Source organism: Lupinus angustifolius, chromosome LG01 (assembly GCF_001865875.1).
Source record: "Lupinus angustifolius cultivar Tanjil chromosome LG01, LupAngTanjil_v1.0, whole genome shotgun sequence".
NCBI lineage: Eukaryota > Viridiplantae > Streptophyta > Magnoliopsida > Fabales > Fabaceae > Lupinus > Lupinus angustifolius.
The window spans coordinates 20,186,480-20,206,192 of record NC_032009.1 but is presented as its reverse complement, the minus strand read 5'-3'; the positions used below and the strand labels follow the sequence as shown (position 1 = coordinate 20,206,192).

At 32.3% G+C, this 19,713-nt stretch overlaps 1 protein-coding gene across 1 annotated transcript; it reads left to right on the top strand.

Moving 5' to 3' along the window:
* On the top strand, window positions 77-10,781 carry LOC109352659 (mitotic spindle checkpoint protein MAD1). Its single transcript, XM_019594815.1, has 14 exons — window positions 77-560; window positions 659-856; window positions 1,002-1,094; window positions 2,432-2,548; window positions 2,682-2,929; window positions 3,493-3,664; window positions 4,607-4,705; window positions 5,109-5,312; window positions 5,600-5,762; window positions 7,118-7,208; window positions 7,308-7,377; window positions 7,901-8,029; window positions 8,278-8,316; window positions 10,403-10,781. Exons 1-14 carry the CDS (start codon window positions 150-152, stop codon window positions 10,490-10,492), a joined length of 2,124 nt encoding a protein of 707 aa, XP_019450360.1. The 5' UTR covers window positions 77-149; the 3' UTR covers window positions 10,493-10,781.

The following is a 19,713-nucleotide window of genomic DNA, read 5'->3' as shown; positions in this document are numbered from 1 at the left end:
TAATCTCATTTCTTCTTGGGCTTCCATCACTCCCCCGGTCCATTTCTTCTTGGGCTTCCATCACTTATTTTTTTCTAGCTTATCATCAAAACCCTAAGGTAGATGAAAACAAATTTATTTGAAGTCTTATATCCAAATTGAAGAAGAGAATGATAGTGAGAACTCCTCCTCCCTCGAAGAGGCCACGCCCCGATGGCCATGGCCAGGTGGTCATCTACGAGGATGATCCGGTGCCAGAATCTGAGGAGAATCCACCCGTTATGGAGCACATGCTGTGTACCTATCAATGTCGCCAAATGGTTAAATCCGATTTCATTGACGCCTTAACCACTGCTGAAGATCAACTCAGTGACTATCGTTCTAAATACGACACTCTCGATTCCAATTTCCACAAACTTGAATTTGATAAAAAGAAAGTAGTTGATCAATTGTTGTACACGGAGCAGGAACTGGCTGCTGCCAAAGGTCACAAACAAGCTCTCCAACAACAGCTTTTGAAAGAAGTCTCTGATTCTCAACAACGCTTATCTAAACAACTTCAAATCAACTCTCAACTCCAGGTGTCCATAGTTCTTCTTTTATTCTTCTATTCTATCTATCTATCTATCTATATATCTATCTATCTAACACTCTCTTCGAGTTAATTAAATTAAATTAGGTCAAACTTCAAAATGAGATCAATCTTCGCATAAAAGCTGAGAATGATGCTGCTTCCGCTGAACATAATGCTAAATCTTTGGAAGTAAAGCTCCGCACTCTCTCTGAGACAATAGAGAGGGACAAAAATCAACTATATTTTGAGAATTCACAGCTCAAATCTGACTCTGACCTTTCTGTTGCTAGATTAACTGCAAATGTAACTACACATAACCTCTCACCATTACATCTGTTTTCATCTCTCTCTCTCTCTCTCTCTCCCTGTAACTGCAAATGTATGTATCTATCAACCATTTCACTCACTTGTTGTTAATCTTGTGTATTCATTCCTTTCATCATCCTAGCTTGAACAAATGGAATGCAGAGCTACTAACGCTGAGACCGAATTACAGTTGCTAAAACAACAACTTGAACATCTTAAGGACCAACTCAATCAGGTTTGGTTTCCCCATCACATTAGCTCTTATCTTTTCTTTAATAATCTCCTGTGATTTGTGAACACAACAAAGATATGCCTACTTTGTGATTTTAGAGTCCATTTGGTGTTGTAAGCATCTGAAACTCGGCTGCAGTTTTTTTAATGTAAATGAAGAAGTGGTTATTGATGCCTATAATGTTCTAGGAGAGCTAGACAATAGTTGACTTACAAAGTTGTTCAATGAATTTATAAACTCTAAAAATATATTAGACGAGTGGTAGAAAAATATTTTAATTCTTATTTATAAGAGCAAGAGAGATATACAAAATTGTGCAAACTACAGAGAATTAAGCTCATGAGTCATACTATGAAGCTATGAGAAAGGATAATTGGGTGGAGGTTGAGACAAGAGACACTTATAAATGAAAATCAATATGGTTTTATTTCGGGGAGATCAATCATGGAGGCTATATACTTGCTATGGCGATTGATGGAGAGAAGGAACCAAAGGGACTTACATATGATTTTCATCAATTTGGAGAAGGCATGTGATGAGGTGCCTAGAGAGGTATTATGGAAAACTCTAGAGAAGAAGGGAGTATGTATGATGGGGACAAGAACAATGTAAGAACATAAGATGAGGTTTCAAAAGATTTCTCTATTGTGTGTAAGTTTAGCAAGAGGCAAACAAACCACGCTATAGAGGTAAAAATAAGAGATTATATCATACCAAATCACTAGTTGTAAGTATCATAGGTTGATCATAGAACACATTAGGGATATGAAAGGAGATGTAAACTATAGGATCAAGTGAGGTGGATGAAATAGCAGAATGCTTCAGGTGTCATATAATAAAATGTGTCACTCAAGCTTAATAGAAAATTTCACTGCACAACTATAAGCTTCACAATGTTATATGGGATTGAATGTTGTGCATTAAAACATCGACGGCGGAAAAAACTCAAGTATGAGAAGACACACTAGACAATATAGGATTAAAAATGAATGGATGAATTAGAGAGAAATGTGAGGTAGCTCCTATGGTAGAAAAGATGGTAAAATTGTGTCTTAGGTGCTTTGGGCATGAGTGGAGGAGACCGTTAGAAGCCCCAGTAAGTAGAGTAGACCAAATGGAGGTTAGTCCAACTTCAAGAAACAGAGTGAAATCAATATTTTGTTAATGGACATGATTTATGATAGAGCGTTATGATTTCGTTTGATCCATATAAATAAACTAAGGTTTGGTTATTGTTGTTTAGCATGTAAATGTTCTACCCACTTCATTTTGTTGCCATCTTCCCTTTTGCACAAGATTATGCACTCATATTGGAATTACACCATGTTTCCCATTTCCAGTGTTTGCACCAGAAGACTGAAGTTGAGAAAAAACTGTCAACTTTCTCAACTCAAAATGTTGCTTCTTTGAATAGTAATGCTTTAGTCAAATATATGCAAGAGGAGCTTCACAATTATGTAAGTTTGCTTTGATTTTTTATCTTGGATCTTGGTGCCTCTTTTTAATTTGAGTGTTACTATATGAGGTCATATTGATGACTTGATGTGTGGAAATTCTGAATAATGCATCCTGTTTATTTTGTCATTTCAGGAATCTGAAGTAAGGGAAGCAAGAAAGCTAAGATCAAGTCATGAGAACGTTGAGCTTTTAAAGGAGAAATTGTTGGAGGAAAAAAGCCGCAGGGAAAGGGCCGAATCAGAGCTGTCTAAATTTCTTGAAGTCCAGCTAAATTTGAAAAGGTTGGAGGATGAAATATCATCCTGGAGATCTATGATTAAAGATATACCTGGTGTCTCATGTTTTGAGGACATACCTATTAAATTTGCAGCTTTACAAAAGTAAGTGAGCAGCTTAAGTTTTATTTGCTTGGCCACATACCTACATCAATAAATTTGACTATTTGAGATGTCAGAGGCATTGTCAGGGTTAATAGCCTTGGAATATTCTTTGTATTTTATTGTGGTTTGCGGCTGGATATGATATGACCCCCATAATCTTTTTTGTTTATGAGTGCACCTCGAGTCATGGAAATTTTGAGATCTACTGGCCTCCCTAGTTAAAAGAATTTATATCTTTGATGACTACATGACACAACCTTTTCTTTTGGGATATACAATGACACAACTTTGGCTATACATGCTGGTGCAGAGACTAATTTGTGCTGATGCACAAATTTTTTTGTATTCAACAATATGCATGATAATGTGTTTCCTCTAATGCATTTGTCAGTGTGCAAATGACACACTGTACTGAATCTGTGTAAGACCTAGGCAGGAACTCTTCACATGTTGAGTTTGCTTTGTCAGTTTTTTTGGTAGCAAAAAGGAGACATTGTTATGCAGCTTTACATGGTGATCAAGTATATATTATGTTTTGATCTTGATATCTTCTATCAATACAGAGAGGTTATTGACAGCACGCGGAAGGTGGGTGAGGGAACTGCCCGCTTGAAACAACTGGAAGTGGCTCTGGATGCGGCTGAGATTGGTAAAAAAAATGCTGAAACTGAGGCTGTATTGGCCAAAGAGAGGGTAGAAGTGTTAAAATCAGATATTACCCAGATTGAATTAATGGTCAGTGTTTGAATAGGCCAGTATGGCACTTTAGTAATTGATGAACACCAGACTTATTCTTTAGATGCTTTATCTTGCTTCATGCATTAGTTCCATTGTAATATTTGGAATTCCTGATTTATTATATGCTATTCTTGATAACTAGTCTGTTCTAGAGCATGCACTTATAGGACTGATGAAGCAGTACTGATAAGGATAGCTTAATATGGACTAATAGATAAAAGTTAGGATATTAATTTACCGGAGTTTTGGACACTACCAAGGAAATGTAGGATTTGGAAGCTATAGTGAGCTTACAGATGAGGAAGAGTTACAATAGGTGAATTAATGTATATGTATAAATTATTTAGATAATCCTATTTTGGGTGAAAAAACCCTGAATTTTTTAGCTGGACTTTTGGACTTTAAGATTATCTGGTAATTGTTTTTTTTCAAATCTGAAACAAACACACCCCAATAATAGTGCAAAGCCACCATGCTTGGCACACAGTCCTCATATAGCACTTCAATTTAATTAAAAGTTTGATAATTATTTTAATGAGGGTAAGCCTTAGCACAACTGTAAGGTTGATGCTTTGTGACCATGTGTTCACAAATTCAAATTCCGGAAAGCGTCTCTCAGCTTACGGGGGTAAGGCTGCATACATCTAACCTCCCTTGACCCTACTAGGTAGGAGCCTCGTGCATTGAGCTACCTTTTTATAATTATTTGAAACTTCTCTCTAGATTCTCAATACCTCAGGTTATTTCCTGCATTAATTGCTCCCATTTTGTTATAATTCTAGTATATTTTGAAGAAACTGATTGTCATTGGGGCACCAACCAACTAATTGCTCCATGACAGTTATGATGACTGTGTATAGAAATGTCTGAAATATGTAGTCATTTGTCTTCCATTAATTTCAGTTTTGTGCTTTCAGTTACATTTTTGTCGTCTTGCAGCTTGCTGTTACTACTGAGGAAAGAAATAAGTTACGAAATCTTTCCAATTTGAAGAATGGTGAAGCTGGGGATGGACCAAAAAGTGGTAATCCTATTCAGGTTGCATTTCCCCCTGTTTTTGTTATCATTTAGCTTGCAGTAAAAATCCATTTCAGTTTCCCAATGAATAGGTGACATCAATTTTTCCTGCAAGGGAGATTGGCATCAATTTAGTCCCTCAATCATTTAAAGTGACATCAAAGTTGTTGTATTGTGAGAAATACCTTTAATGGAGGGAATAAATTGATGTTAGTGCATATGGTTGAATGACTAAATTAACGCCACCTTTTGTGATTGAGGGATTAAATTGATGACAACTTTCATTGGAGGACCAAATATATGTTACCTTCTATGAATAGGGGACTAAAGTAATGAGATCTTTGGACTAAAATGGAATTTTACTCTTTAACTTAGCATGTGTCTCTCAGTGTTCTCTTTCTTGTTATTTTGTTGATACATGCAGGAGCTTGAAACATCTCTTGCAAGAAATGATGTTTGTATTAAAGAATTACAAAGTACCTTACATGAGCAGAGAACAACTAATAATCGTCAGCACGTGGAAATAAATTTACTTAATGAGAAATTGCATAATGAGGCGAGAAGAGTAAAGTCATTGGAGAGGGAGAGTGACCGGCTCCGTTCAGAGATTTCTCTATTAGAGGCAAAGGTTGGTTCTAGGGGGAAAAATGCCCAACACTTAAATGGATATTATGTAGCTTTTCATTTTTATTACATTTCACATGCATAAAATCATCAAATTGAAGTCCCTTGTATTTCCTTAAATGACCATCTTCAATATGAGCATTGATATGGATTTCCTTTTCTTGTATTGGCGGCTCATTAAGGAAGAACTTACATAATTCTTCCATTAACCAAACTAAAATTAGGCTGTCCAATATTTGGCTTTCATTTTGCAGTTATTTGACAGTCTTCACATTGCTTTTCCTTCTGTAGTTAGGTCATGGCGATTTTTCTGCTGCTAACACAAAAGTTCTGCGGATGGTGAATACTCTTACTGTTGATAATGAGGCCAAACAAACCATAGAAGCACTGCAAACAGAGTTGCAAAAAACAAAAGAAAAATTAAAAGCTGTTGAAGAATTGAAGCTTCAATCAGGTAAGAAACCTTGTAATGACAAAGGATGTTTAGGTCTAAATGTTATCTTTGAAAAGAAGTTGGTAATACAGGCTGGTGGGGACAAAGGAGACTAATTTGAACTTTTTTGTAAGTGATTCTACAAATTTTACTATTAAGGGAAGTACTGAATCAAAGAGAATGATGCTCTACAGCGACTAGCTTTTATTTATTTTTTTTCATTTCCTTATGCAGAACTTCTTCAGTACAAATTAGAATTGTTCCAGTATATATCATAATTTTTGATGAAGTTACAGATAAAAAAAGTTATGAGGTAGCATTTTGTTTTTGTTCCACTAGTGGAACATATTTACCAATTACCATCTATAATATAATTCACATATTGCATCTTTCAGAAGCCAGCTATCAAAGTTCTAGCCTCCTGACTTAGAGTTTATCTCTATTTACTTGTCTGTTTAGCATATTCTTCTTAATCACTGTTTTCATTTTATGATGTCGAAGTTTGAGGGCTCATTTTGAACTTCCAAGTAGTTACCTTAAATTAGCAACTTACTAATTGTGAGTTTAACTTAGCATCAGCTAATTTGAGTGGTTATGATTATCTAAAAAGTTAAGCGTTCGACTTGGCTTAGTTGGGTTAGATGAATGAATTCATCGCATAAAGGATTGAGCTTGAAACTATGAGGGAATGTTTTGTTAGGTATTTGCAGTACAAGTTTGAACTGCTTGGTTTGAATTTAAAAAACCTGCTCTTAAGAACTGGTTTTAGAAAGAGTGGAGATAGGTGAAGAAGAATGGATTCAAGATTAATTGTGATCTTGAATTATTTCTTTATTGCAAGATTGAAAATCAATAGTGAAGTTTACACTTTTGAGAAGTAAATCCCTAAGACTAACTGATTTCCAAATCAGTTAGCTTTCCCTCCAATTCTAACTTTCTGAAAAGATACTCCAACTACACAACTACTTTCTATTTATAGTCTATCCCTCCTAACTACTCTTAACTGTTTTGTTACACAACTTCTAACCCTCCTTTACATTCTGGGCCTATTTCTCCTAACATACACATTCTTAATATGGGATTTATTTCTATTCCTAGCACCTGCCCAGGAAACTAATTCAAGCATATAGGAGCCTTCTGATCTAAGTGCCATTTCCATATCCTTTGCATAGCTCCCCAATTTTGGAAAAGAATTATGGTCTTTGCTGCAGCCTTAAGTGAGGGGGATAGGAGAGCTAAGAATACAAGTGAAATGAAAGGCATGTTTTAAGGCCTTAAGAGTGGTCCAAGGCTCAGTATTGTTATAGTAACGCTCAAATAAGAATATTATCAAATGTGTGGGTTTTCCTGATTACTTTTAAGTTTTAACTGTTTAGGAGAAGCTGTAAATCTGGTAGATAGCTACATATCAGATAAGATACTGCAATTAAAAGAGCAAATTGCAACACTTGAGAAGCGAGAAGAAAGGTAAGTGTTTGATGTGCATAATGTGCTGACTTCGGTACATTATGTGTTTGTCATTATTGGGATGATTCTGGAATAACAGAAATATTGAAACATCAACAGATACAAGACAGTGTTTGCAGACCGCATTTCAGTCTTCCGGAGGGCATGCTGTGAGCTTTTTGGTTACAAGGTTGATATATACTGATCAAATTTTGTTGCAATCATTTTACAATTTTTTATGTAAATCCAAAGTTTTTACACTAAATGGTGTTGCCTCCTTTCATTTTTTGGATGAGCACATACCTTAGCTTTGATAACATTATCATCTAGTTAAAGATGTAATTTGGTATAGAGAAACCTGCATGCATCATTCTTAATGACTATATTTTCAAGTAATATAGTAGCATGCTTTTGTCCTAGGGTGGCTTCTAGTTTCTACAACACCTTGCTTATAGTTGAATTGGGTAATTCTACACATACAATAGTTTGGGAAACAAGAACTCACATAAGACTTTTGTGGCAATTTTAGACATGTTATCAATGGTCCTGCATGCTGGATTTGTAATTTCTGTCTCCAAGAAATTTTGTCTGATCATTTTCTAATTTTGTTATTTCCAAACTGGAGAAAGCTGACAATTGATTCTTTGACAATGTATTTATCTTTCTGATGACACTTAGAATGCTTCTATGCTTGATGTTAATTATATTTGCAGATTGTGATGGATGAACATCAGCGGTCAAATGGAATCCCAGTGACACGATTTACCTTGCAATCAATTTATGCTCAGAGTGACGACGAGAAGCTTGAATTTGAATATGAATCAGGGAATACTACTATTTTGGTAAGATGTTGCATTCTGTACTGGATTTAATAATGAGGATTGGTAATTTTACTCTGTTTAATCATACAAATCAGTTTGGGTTGATATTGAAGATTAAGTGGTGATTTTCTTCCAAGTTCCAACAGATAATTTGGGCCTTCTGGTCATCCAAAAAGTAAAAATCAGAGAAAATATGTTGAGATTGTTTTCACTATGATGGCATGAAAAGATTCTGAAATCCTTTCTCTGTATTCATTATTTCTTAACAGGTTAATCATTACACCTCTCAGCCTGAGGTATCCCGTCAGGTAAGGAAGTTTAAATATTGTTTTAATATTTTTCAATAAATACAGCAGGTAAATAATTAGGATCTTCAACTCATGTGTAAATGTGCTGTTCCTCTGCTTTTTCTTTAATATGTTGGTAAAGGTTTTGTTTGAGCCATACACGTGCTTTCGTCTTACTTATTTTATTAGGCAGTTCTGTACACAATATAGGATAAAGCTTGATTGTATCAGGCATGATAATACAAAGTCTGATAGTATAGTATAAGTTATACATTAAATTCATATACACAAAAGTTTGGTGTGAGGAGCGGGAACTACCATTTTAACACTTCTCATGGGTTTCATCCGCAAACGCAAAGTTTATGGCTAACCAATATTGTCATCATCACTTAGCTATTTCATTTCTTTTTCTGGTTGCTGGTCATATGCATAGAACTAACTTCGGTATAGAGCATAATATAAAAGATCTTTTAGAAGCACATATTCCTCCGGGGGTAGATTAGGTGGTGGACATAGGGGTCTTTATGACACAATCAATAATTTTTCACATGATTGCCATCCAAAATGACACCTCTTGCTTGGCACGCCCACACAACTCATAATGACATCCCACCAAATACCTTACATGGATCCCATAAGACCAAGCACTGCTATACTATTCACGGTTCATACTCACTCAAGCTTGATGACTATGGGGTTGCTAGAACATATAGGATAAGGGGTCAGTTTGAGTAAACCGACAGAGAGAACAGTACAGGTCAAATTACTAAATCACAGAACTTCTTGTCATATATTGCTTGGTGGTTGATGCACAAAACAAGCATTTTTGTGCTCCATATGGTTTGATATGCATGTCATGAACAAAACAAAATGAAATTTATTGTAATACCCTTTGATGTACTATACAACATTTGTTTTGCAAAACAAGATTTTGACATTTTAAAATTATTTTAGTACTTAACATTAAATTATTTTTACATTTTTCTCTTATTCATAATGTCAATCTATGAGTGCTACTAATATGAGTATTGAATACAATATGGATCTGATATGCCACTATGTATATTCTTAAAAATACATGATATGATATGATACCTTTTGGGATTCATAGATAAAGTGCGTAAAATTCATGAAACATAATAATCATATAAATATTGATGTGAAATTTCAAATAAAGAACATACTTCTGAGATATCACTAGATACAAAATGAAAATCATATTGTCATGAGAAATCATTACTTATTAACCATAAATAGGACTAATATTGAACTTCTTTAATCATTGATAATCATTATGGAGATGCATTTCTTCATTTTTTATGCAATATACATGTGCTTTGTCTTTTGTCTCTCTATATATTTCCATTTAGTAGATTGACTGTTATGTATATCTTAACTGATTGTGTATTATGCTTTTCTCTGTGTCTTCAAATGCTTCTGCATGGTAGTTTTTGTTTTCTGAGAGAAATCGAAAAACATTGTGAGAGTATCCTGATCTTATCTATAATTCATTTATTTTTAAAAAAATAATTTCAGTGCTCCATGGATACATATCATTGAAGTATGAGAATATTAGATACGATACACGGAATATTTTGGAGTATTTTTCTTCAATATATTTTACATTATCACATGTTATAAACAAAAAATAATATATTTCTATATATATATATATATTAGTCTAGTTGTGTAAGATCTCACTAGAGCCATAGATCAACCAAAAGTTTAAAGGTTTAATTCCTAAGAGTGACAAATGTTTGGAAGGGCAATCACATATTTCTAAATGGTTGAGTTCTTTACTGATAGAATAAGAAGATACCATTGATTAAACCAAAAGAAAGGAACATTGATAACATTGTCCAGTCCCTAAGGGTCAGACTATTGGTACTCTCACTTACCTATTTACATTCCTCTATACTCATTAATCCATGATAATTTTGTAAATTAAAGTTGAAACACTAAAATTAAGATTGATTTAGTGTGAAATTGCCAAATTGGACTGGCCAATTGGCACTCCTAGATGCATTAATTATGTATAGTATAAACTTGTACCATCATGTCTTATGCTATGTACTGAGATATATAAATGTGACTCGTACATTGTCAGGTTGAGATATTCGTTCGGAAGATGAATTCAATTCCTGCTTTCACTGCCAACATAACGGTGGAGTCCTTCAATAGAAGAACCTTGTCCTAAATTCAACAAACTTGTCTAGGCTAGACAGTCTAAAATACTGATATTTCTCTTGCCAACTATCAGTTATGTCTGGTCCTTGATTGATGAATGAATAGCTTGGATTTGAAAACTATCACATTTTATTTGTTTATTTTTTATATAATTCGATAGTGTGAGTCAGAATTTGTAACATTCAGACTCATATGGTGCTGTATATTCATTTTCCTTCTTGGTTCATATGATTAAGGTGCTTGTTATTGTGATATTTACGTAGTTGTCAAGAAGCAAGGAATATGAGCTTGTACTTCGTCCCTCAATTGTTTTAATTCCTATTTTAGTCCCTCAATTGTTTTAATTCCTATTCAATTCTTCACATATTATTTTCATAATCTAGTCTCATGATCAAAACTGACACCAAGTTTGTTCTTACACAAACTGGAAGCGAATTAAGAAAAATATTGATAATTCGAGGATAAAATTGCAAGATGAGTTAGAGTGAACATATTAGTGAAAATTTGTCTTCTTCCACAGTATATTTATCGGAGCTTTGTTCATGTGTTTGGTCCTAGAAAAATTTAGATGTTTCTCAGGATAAAAGTTATCGCCTTTACATTTACAAATAATTATTTTGCCTATTTTCATGAACTTTAAGTTGTGAGGGTGAATTGCTCTTTGGTATGTATCATTCTCTCTCAAACTCCAACACGTGTACTCAATTGAAGTCGCATCCATTCTCGTGGCACAATTATCAATTGAATCATTTATTTGAATATTTCTATCTAATAACTTTGTAGCAATCCAATGTGAATTCTAGAAACCCCAGAGAATCCTAAGACTACTCTCGTGAATTATGATTCTAGTTTGAATGACTGAATAGTCAGATAGTAGGGTTCACATCTTGGTCTTTCCCCAATGTATCTAAGAGGTGTAATTTGTTAGTCAGACAACTCACAAATAAAACTGTTTAATTATTCAATTCACAATACTCAATGAATATAAATAAGAACAAGTGTCTACTGTATGTAAAAGGGCATAACCCCAATCCTAGAAACAAATGGAATTACTCACTCGTGATGGAGAAGAGAATACCAAATTCTAAATTAGAGAATTGTAATGCAAAGTATGTTCAATCCTTGAGTGAGAATTCTCATTTATCCTAATTACAAAAATATTGGACTAAGTCCAACAACAAAAAATCTAAAAAAAGGAATAGAATATAACATTCAAAATCGTGCGTGTATGTGCCACCTTCACTTCAACTGGATTCTCTTTGATTCAGGCTCCAATGTGACTTCTTTTGGCCCTTCAATTAGTCTTCCCATAGTTTCAATACTAAATTTCATCTTCATGCACAAAATCTTTACTCATTTTAGCTTCAAACATTCAAACTATACAACATAGCAAAAAAATATTCGCTCAATATGAACAAAGAGAAATAAAAGCTAAAAACAATCGTAAAGTCCTAATTATATCTTAAAATGCAAGTTAAATGCAATGCAAATGTAGATAATTTCACACACATAAAATTTCCTCAAACTTATATGACTTAGTTGAATTGATTTTGACAATTTTTTGTTTACAAACTGTTGAAAAATCTATTCACACGTGTTTACTTTAATGCATAAGGATGAAATTATAAAATTGCAAAATGATGAAATAATTTAAAAATATAAGGGATATGCTTACCTATGTAATTCGTAAAAAATAAGGCATAATATTGGCTAAATTTATTGATATTAAAATTAACTTTAATCATTATTTATGATTTTAGGAATTCAAAATATTAAAATATCAAGTCCATATTATAAAACATAAGCAACCTCGATCTAAAATAAAGATAATAATATTCTTATTTTTTATTAAAATTATTGAAAAACAATATCTTTGATTTAATTTAATTGTTATCATGTAATTGTTTCTTCTACCTCTATTCTATTAAAAGCAATCATAAGATATAAAAATTTGTATGCATTATAACACATATTTGATTTATATTTTGTTTGAATTATTTATGATTTCTTAATTTTAGGCAATGTTCATTATGAATATATTTTGTTTAGAGTTTAGTGTTTGATTATCATACTTCCTCATTCATAATAGCATTATAGTTTGGAAATGTCAAAAGTATATTTTGATACTCTAAAGAATATTTTTTCAAGTTTATTTAGCATGTTTCTCACTTTTAAAATTTCATCCATTGAAATTGACATTATGATTTAAAAAATATTTTTAGATAGATTAAAAAATGGTAATTTTTTCTACTAAAAACCTTAATTTTATATTCAATACTTATATTTTTAAAATACTGTGAAATAATTATTAACTCCATTTTATTTCACAAACTAGAGAAAAATCCACCTATATTCAATGTGTGTTTGTGATAGTACCCATTGGAAAGGACAAATCTGAGTAGTATCTCCATAAACATGCTTTAGTTGATGGTTTTTAAGTTAAGAAATAATTTTCTACAACTAAGAGCATGCTAGATAAAATTGTGACAAAAATTATTTTTTCCACACTTGAGAACTCCTAAAAGTGTGTTATTTGGTGTACTAAGTTGCTATTTGGTTTACCTTTTAACGATATAAATTCCTGAACTTATTAATGGATTTATTTGTCCTTGTTGGAATTTATATCTTTATGTACGGAATTCCATAAAGTTCTATTTGGATTTCCATTTCTCAATTGGACTTGAAGCATGTTTGAAATTATTTTCTAAACAACATTTTAATGAAAAAAGCGTGTTGTTTGATGGGAATTTGTGTCATTCAAATTTTATTCATGAACATGATGATTTAGACATCGAGAAACTCATGTAAAGTTTTAGTCTAACTGAAAGGGCAAAGAAACGGAGTTGACTCTAAAGGCACTACTATCTTGGAGATGATTGTAAAATCAAGGAGAATTAAATTCCGTGTTCTCCTAAAAATGCTAGTTAGTTTTTAATTTAATTTTCCATTCTTCCAAAATGTTACACATACTTCCTCAAAATAATTTTCTAAATGACTTGAGGACAAGTCAAGCACTTAAGTTGGGGGGAGTGTGTATAACATTTTGAAAGAAATTCAATTTTGGTGTGTTTTAAAAAAATTTAGTGTGTGTTTCTTTGCTTTTTAGTGTGTTTATTTTCTTTAAATTTTTTTAGTGTGTTCACTTTAGTCTCTTTTTGACATATTTATTTAAAAAGTGAAATTTTTGAAACTAAACGTGCTAAATAACACAAACTTGGCTTGATCAATATTTCTTAACAAGATTACTAACAATGTGAAATAACAAGCTTTGATGAGAAACATGACATAAAAATATGAATTTTTGTGTGAAAAATTCATAATGTCCTAACTTTGATAAAATACACACTTTTTGTGAAATCATTTATCATGAACTTGTGAATTGTTTTGAAAAACAAAGAGTAGTACACAAACCAACCATGTGAGGGAGTGTTAGCCAAACACATAATTATGTGAGCTTATTGTGAGATACTTGTTGGCTTTGCACAATTAATTTTGTTTGAATCTTTCATTACTAAACTGCACAAAATTAATAGGAAATGATCAAGGCAAGTTCTTACAATTAGAATGAGCCACTTCACCAAAAAATGACAAGCCAAAAATAGGAACATCTTTTGTCAACCTCTTTAAGCCTTAAAAAGAAATATTATTTTTTCAAGCACAACCCTTGAGCCTAATGAGGAAAAACAAAAATGAAATCCCCTATACCTTTCTTAAGTAAATAGATAGCATTTTTCAAAAAGAAGGTCGATGGAAAAATGAAGTTGGGGGGAGTGGTTGGTTGTGTAACATAAAGTCCAAAAGAAAATAAATTCTCAATATCTTCACAATTCAAAAAAGTAAAGAAAAACTCAAAGGGAGTAAAAAGAGATTGAGAAAAATCAATAAAAGTTACATAAAAAAGAACAAGGAAAAGAATGGGGAAAGGATGACAAAGAAGTATGGTGAAAAAGCTGAGAGTAGTGTGTACTTAGAAGATAAATTATTTTGCTCTCTTTTAACTTGAAAATATCTGTCAATATCTTGAAAAACCAAATTTCTTTTATAGCCAAGCCTTATTACAACCTAAGGAAGTCCTTAGTGATCCTTGAGAAATTGTGCAATTATAGTAAGTGTTGAGATGTAAAACAAAATTAAATTCTTGCAAACCATTGAAGTTATTTTTGAGCGAAACATTTACCCATTTGGTTCCATTCTCTAACCGTGTGTGAAAAAGCATTTCTTTGATTGATATAATTTTTTATAAGTGAAGTGCTAAATGAATTTTTCAAAAGAAGTGTTCATTCTTAGTTTGAAGCATTATGAGTCAAAGTCACATGATCATAAACACATCTCATGATGATTTGAAATGATGCATAGTTTTGATCTTGTCCAACATTAATTTTTCCATAGCCAAGTAGTTGTTATTTTTCCTATGTTTGGGGACAAACAATTGTCCCAAAACCCTAGAAGGAAGATATTTTCATCCTTGATGGTTAAGTATTCACCATGTACTTTTCAGGAACATATTTTGTTTTGTGACACTTTAACCAACATCTCCATAAATATGCTTTAGTTGATGGTTTTTATGTTATGAAATAGTTCTCTACAACTAAGAGCATGCTTGATAAAATTGTGCCAAAAAATTAATTTTTCCACACTTGAGAACTCCTAAAAGTGTGTTATTTGGTTTACTAAGTTGCTATTTGGTTTACCATTTAACAAAATAAATTCATGAATTTATGAATGGATTTATTTGTCCTTGTTTGAATTTATATCTTTATGTTTGGAATTCCATAAAGTTCTATTTGGATTTCCATTTTTCATTTGGACTTGAAACATGTTTGAAATTATTTTCTAAACAACATTTTAATGAAAAAAAGTATGATGTTTGATGAGAATTTCTGTCATTCAAATTTTATTCATGAACATAATGATTTACACATTGAGAAACTCATGTAAAGTTTTAGTCTAACTGAAAGGGCAAATAAAATTGCAAGTTATAATGATTTACAAGAAAACAAGTCCAAAAACAAACAGACAAAAAAGAGGAGTTGGCTCTAAAGGCACTACTATCTTGGAGAGGATTGTAAAATCAAGGAGAATTAAATTCCGTGTTCTCCTAAAAATGCTAGTTAGTTTTTAATTTAATTTTTCATTCGTCCAAAATGTTACGCATACTTCCTCAAAATGATTTTCTAAATCAGTTGAGGACAAGTCAAGCACTTAAGTTGGGGGAGTGTGTATAACATTTTCAAAGAAATTCAATTTTGGTGTGTTTTAAAGAATTTTAGTGTGTATTTCTTCGCTTTTTATTGTGTTTATTTTCTTTTAAAAAAATTTAGTGTGTTTACTTTAGTCTGTTTTTGACATATTTATTTAAAAAGTGAAATTTTTGAAACTAAAAGTGCTAAATAACACAAACTTGGCTTGATCAATATTTTTTAACAAGATCACTAACAATGTGAAATAACAAGCTTTGATGAGAAATATGAGAAGAAAATTTGAATTTTTGTGTGAAATATTCGTGATGTCATAACTTTGATAAAATACACACTTTTTGTGAAATCATTTATCATGAACTTATGAATTTTTTTGAAAAACAAAGAGTTGTACACAAACCAACGATGTGAGGGAGTGTTAGCCAAACACATAATTATGTGAGCTTATTGTGAGATACTTGTTGGCTTTTCACAATTAATTTTGTTGGAATCTTTCATTACTAGATTGCACAAATTAATAGGAAATGATCAATGCAAGTTCTTACAATTAGAATGAGCCACTTCACCAAAAATAGGAACATCCTTTGTCAACCGCTTTAAGCCTTAAAAAGAAATATTATTTTTTCAAACACAACCCTTGAGCCTAAAGTGGAAAAACAAAAATGAAATCCCCGATACCTTTCTTAAGTAAATAGATAGCATTTTTCAAAAAGAAGGTCGATGGAAAAATTAAGTTTAGGGGAGTGGTTGGTTGTGTAACAAAAACTTCAAAAGAAAAACAATTCTCAATCTCTTCACAATTCAAAAAAGTAAAGAAAAACTCAAAGGGAGTAAAAAGAGATTGAGAAAAATCAAAAAAATTTACACAAAAAAGAACAAGGAAAAGAATGGGGAAAGGAAGACAAAGAAGTATGGTGAAAAAGCGGAGAGGAGTGTGTACTTAGAAGATAAATTATTTTGCTGTCTTTTAACTTGATAATATCTGTCAATATCTTGAAAAACCAAATTTCTTTTATAGCCAAGCCTTATTACAACCTAAGGAAGTCCTTAGTGATCCTTGAGAAATTGTGCAATTATAGTAAGTGTTGAGATGTAAAACAAAATTAAATTCTTGCAAACCATTGAAGTTATTTTTGAGCGAAACATTTACCCATTTGGTTCCATTCTCTAACCGTGTGTGAAAAAGCATCTCTTTGATTGATATAATTTTTTATAAGTGAAGTGCTAAATGAATTTTTCAAAAGACGTGTTCATTCTTAGTTTGAAGCATTATGAATCAAAATCACATGATCATAAACACATCTCATGAAGATTTGAAATGATGCATAGTTTTGATCTTGTCCAACATTAATTTTTCCATAGACAAGTAGTTGTTATTTTTCCTTTGTTTGGGGACAAACAATTCTCCAAAAAATCCTAGAAGGAAGATACTTTCATCCTTGATGGTTAAGTATTCATCATGCACTTTTGATGAACATATTTTGTTTTGTAATACTTTAACCAATATCTCCATAAACATGCTTTAGTTGATGGTTTTTAAGTTAAGAAATAATTTTCAACGACTAAGAGCATGCTAGATAAAATTGTGCCAAAAAATTATTTTTTCCACACTTGAGAACTCCTAAAAGTGTGTTATTTGGTTTACTAAGTTGCTATTTGGTTTACCATTTAACGACATAAATTCATGAACTTCTGAATGGATTTATTTGTCCTTGTTCGAATTTATATCTTTATGTTTGGAATTCCATAAAGTTCTATTTGGATTTCCATTTCTCAATTGTACTTGAAACATGTTTGAAATTATTTTCTAAACAACATTTCAATGAAAAAAGCGTGTTGTGTGATGGGAATTTGTGTCATTCAAATTTTATTCATGAACATAATGATTTTAGACATCGAGAAACTCATGTAAATTTTTAGTCTAACTGTAAAGGCAAAGAGAATTGCAAGTTATAATGATTTACAAGAAAACAAGTCCAAAAACAAACAGACAAAAAAGAGGAGTTGGCTCTAAATGCACTACTATCTTGGAGAGGATTGTAAAATCAAGGAGAATTAAATTCTGTGTTCTCCTAAAAATGCTAGTTAGTTTTTAATTTAATTTTTCATTCTTCCAAAATGTTACACATACTTCCTCAAAATAATTTTCTAAATGACTTGAGGACAAGTCAAGCAATGAAGTTGGGGGGAGTGTGTATAATATTTTGAAAGAAATTCAATTTTGTTGTGTTTTACAAAAAATTAGTGTGTGTTTCTTTGCTTTTTAGTGTGTTTAATTTCTTTCAATTTTTTTTTACTGTGTTTACTTTAGTCTCTTTTTGACATATTTATTTAAAAAGTGAAATTTTTGAAACTAAACGTGTTAAATAACACAAACTTGGCTTGATCAATAGTTTTTAACAAGATCACTAACAATGTGAAATAACAAGCTTTGATGAGAAACATGAGATAAAAATATGAATTTTTGTGTGAAAAATTCATAATGTCATAACTTTGATAAAATACACACTTTTTATGAAATCATTTATCATGAACTTGTGAATTTTTTTGAAAAACAAAGAGTTGTACACAAACCAACCATGTAGGGAGTGTTAGCCAAACAGATAATTACATGAGCTTATTGTGAGATACTTGTTGGCTTTTTACAATTAATTTTGTTTGAATCTTTCATTACTAGATTGCACAAAATTAATAGGAAATGATTAAGGCAAGTTCTTACAATTAGAATGAGCCACCTGACCAAAAATGACAAACAAAAAATAGGCACATCTTTTGTCAACCACTTTGAGACTTCAAAAAAAATATTATTTTTTTCATACACAACGCTTGAGCCTAATGTGAAAAAACAAAAATGAAATCTCCTATACCTTTCTTAAGTAAATAGAGAGCATTTTACAAAAAGAAGGTCGATGGAAAAATTAAGTTGGGGGGAGTGGTTGGCTGTGTAACAAAAAGTTCAAATGAAAAAAAATTCTCAATCTCTTCACAATTCAAAAAAGTAAAGAAAAACTCAAAAGGAGTAAAAATAGATTGAGAAAAATCAAAAGTAGTTGTTGTTTTAACTTTGTTTGGGGACAAACAAAGTCTTAAGTTGGGGGGAGTTGAGAAGTGCCAAAAATACCTAATTTTCATACACTTTTCATGGTACTTATCCTATGCAAAAATATGAAAACCAACTTAATTGAACACTTTTTAGATAAATTTTGTGTGTTTAATAAATTAATTTTTGATCACCTCTTGTCCAAGTTGTCCCTGAATTTTGTAGGAAATTGAACCAAAAATAATGAATCCAAATGATGGTCGAGAATTCATGCCAAATCACAATCTAAAAGCTCAAAAAGAAATGCTCAAAACGAACAAGCTAAACATGGCATGCTATGTGCTTAGCTTGTAACCAAAAAGATGACTAAGGCTTGATGAAAGGTACCTTACCTTACCTTGAAGAAACCCAAACTAGGTATGCCAAGCAAAATGCACAACTCAAATGCTTACCTAGCTTGAAGAAATCATGCTCAAAGTACAAAGTAACCAACTAAAATGAACTCAAGAACCATGGGACAAAGGTTGCTTCGACTTGAAGAAAGGTTGGTTCCTTCACCATGAAGAAATAGGTAGCATGTGAGGGCAATAGGGGCCAGGCGCCCATGTAGGTGCCATAAACCTAGCCATGAAGAAAGCTTGGCCAAATCACCAAGCAACTTGCCTATTCTTTACTTGAAGAACAAGCACATGACCTCATGCATGCCATATACTCTGAACAGTCAAGTAGGACGTGTCAACATGCTTGCAATCTAGCCCACAATGGGTTGTCCAAGCTAATTGGCCAAGGCATGACAAGCTGCTATCCTCATCCTTCCCTTCTTCTTTACTTGTGTATTGAGACATCCCCTCAGGCCACTTGGTCTTTGCAACAAATTCTTCATAAGATCCGCCCTTGAAATTGTGCTTCTTCCCAAAAATACTATGCAAACTCTTATAAATGCCCTTAAGCCCACGATAGCATGCCTTTTGTTGCAAGTTTTGCATTTGTTGT

Bases quoted from the DNA above. Each gene is read 5' to 3' on its own strand.
- LOC109352659 (XM_019594815.1), top strand. From the start codon at position 150: ATGATAGTGAGAACTCCTCCTCCCTCGAAGAGGCCACGCCCCGATGGC. The intron at 857-1,001 runs GTAACTACACAT...TCATCATCCTAG, and splicing joins TTGCTAGATTAACTGCAAAT to CTTGAACAAATGGAATGCAG. The intron at 8,317-10,402 runs GTAAGGAAGTTT...GTACATTGTCAG, and splicing joins AGCCTGAGGTATCCCGTCAG to GTTGAGATATTCGTTCGGAA.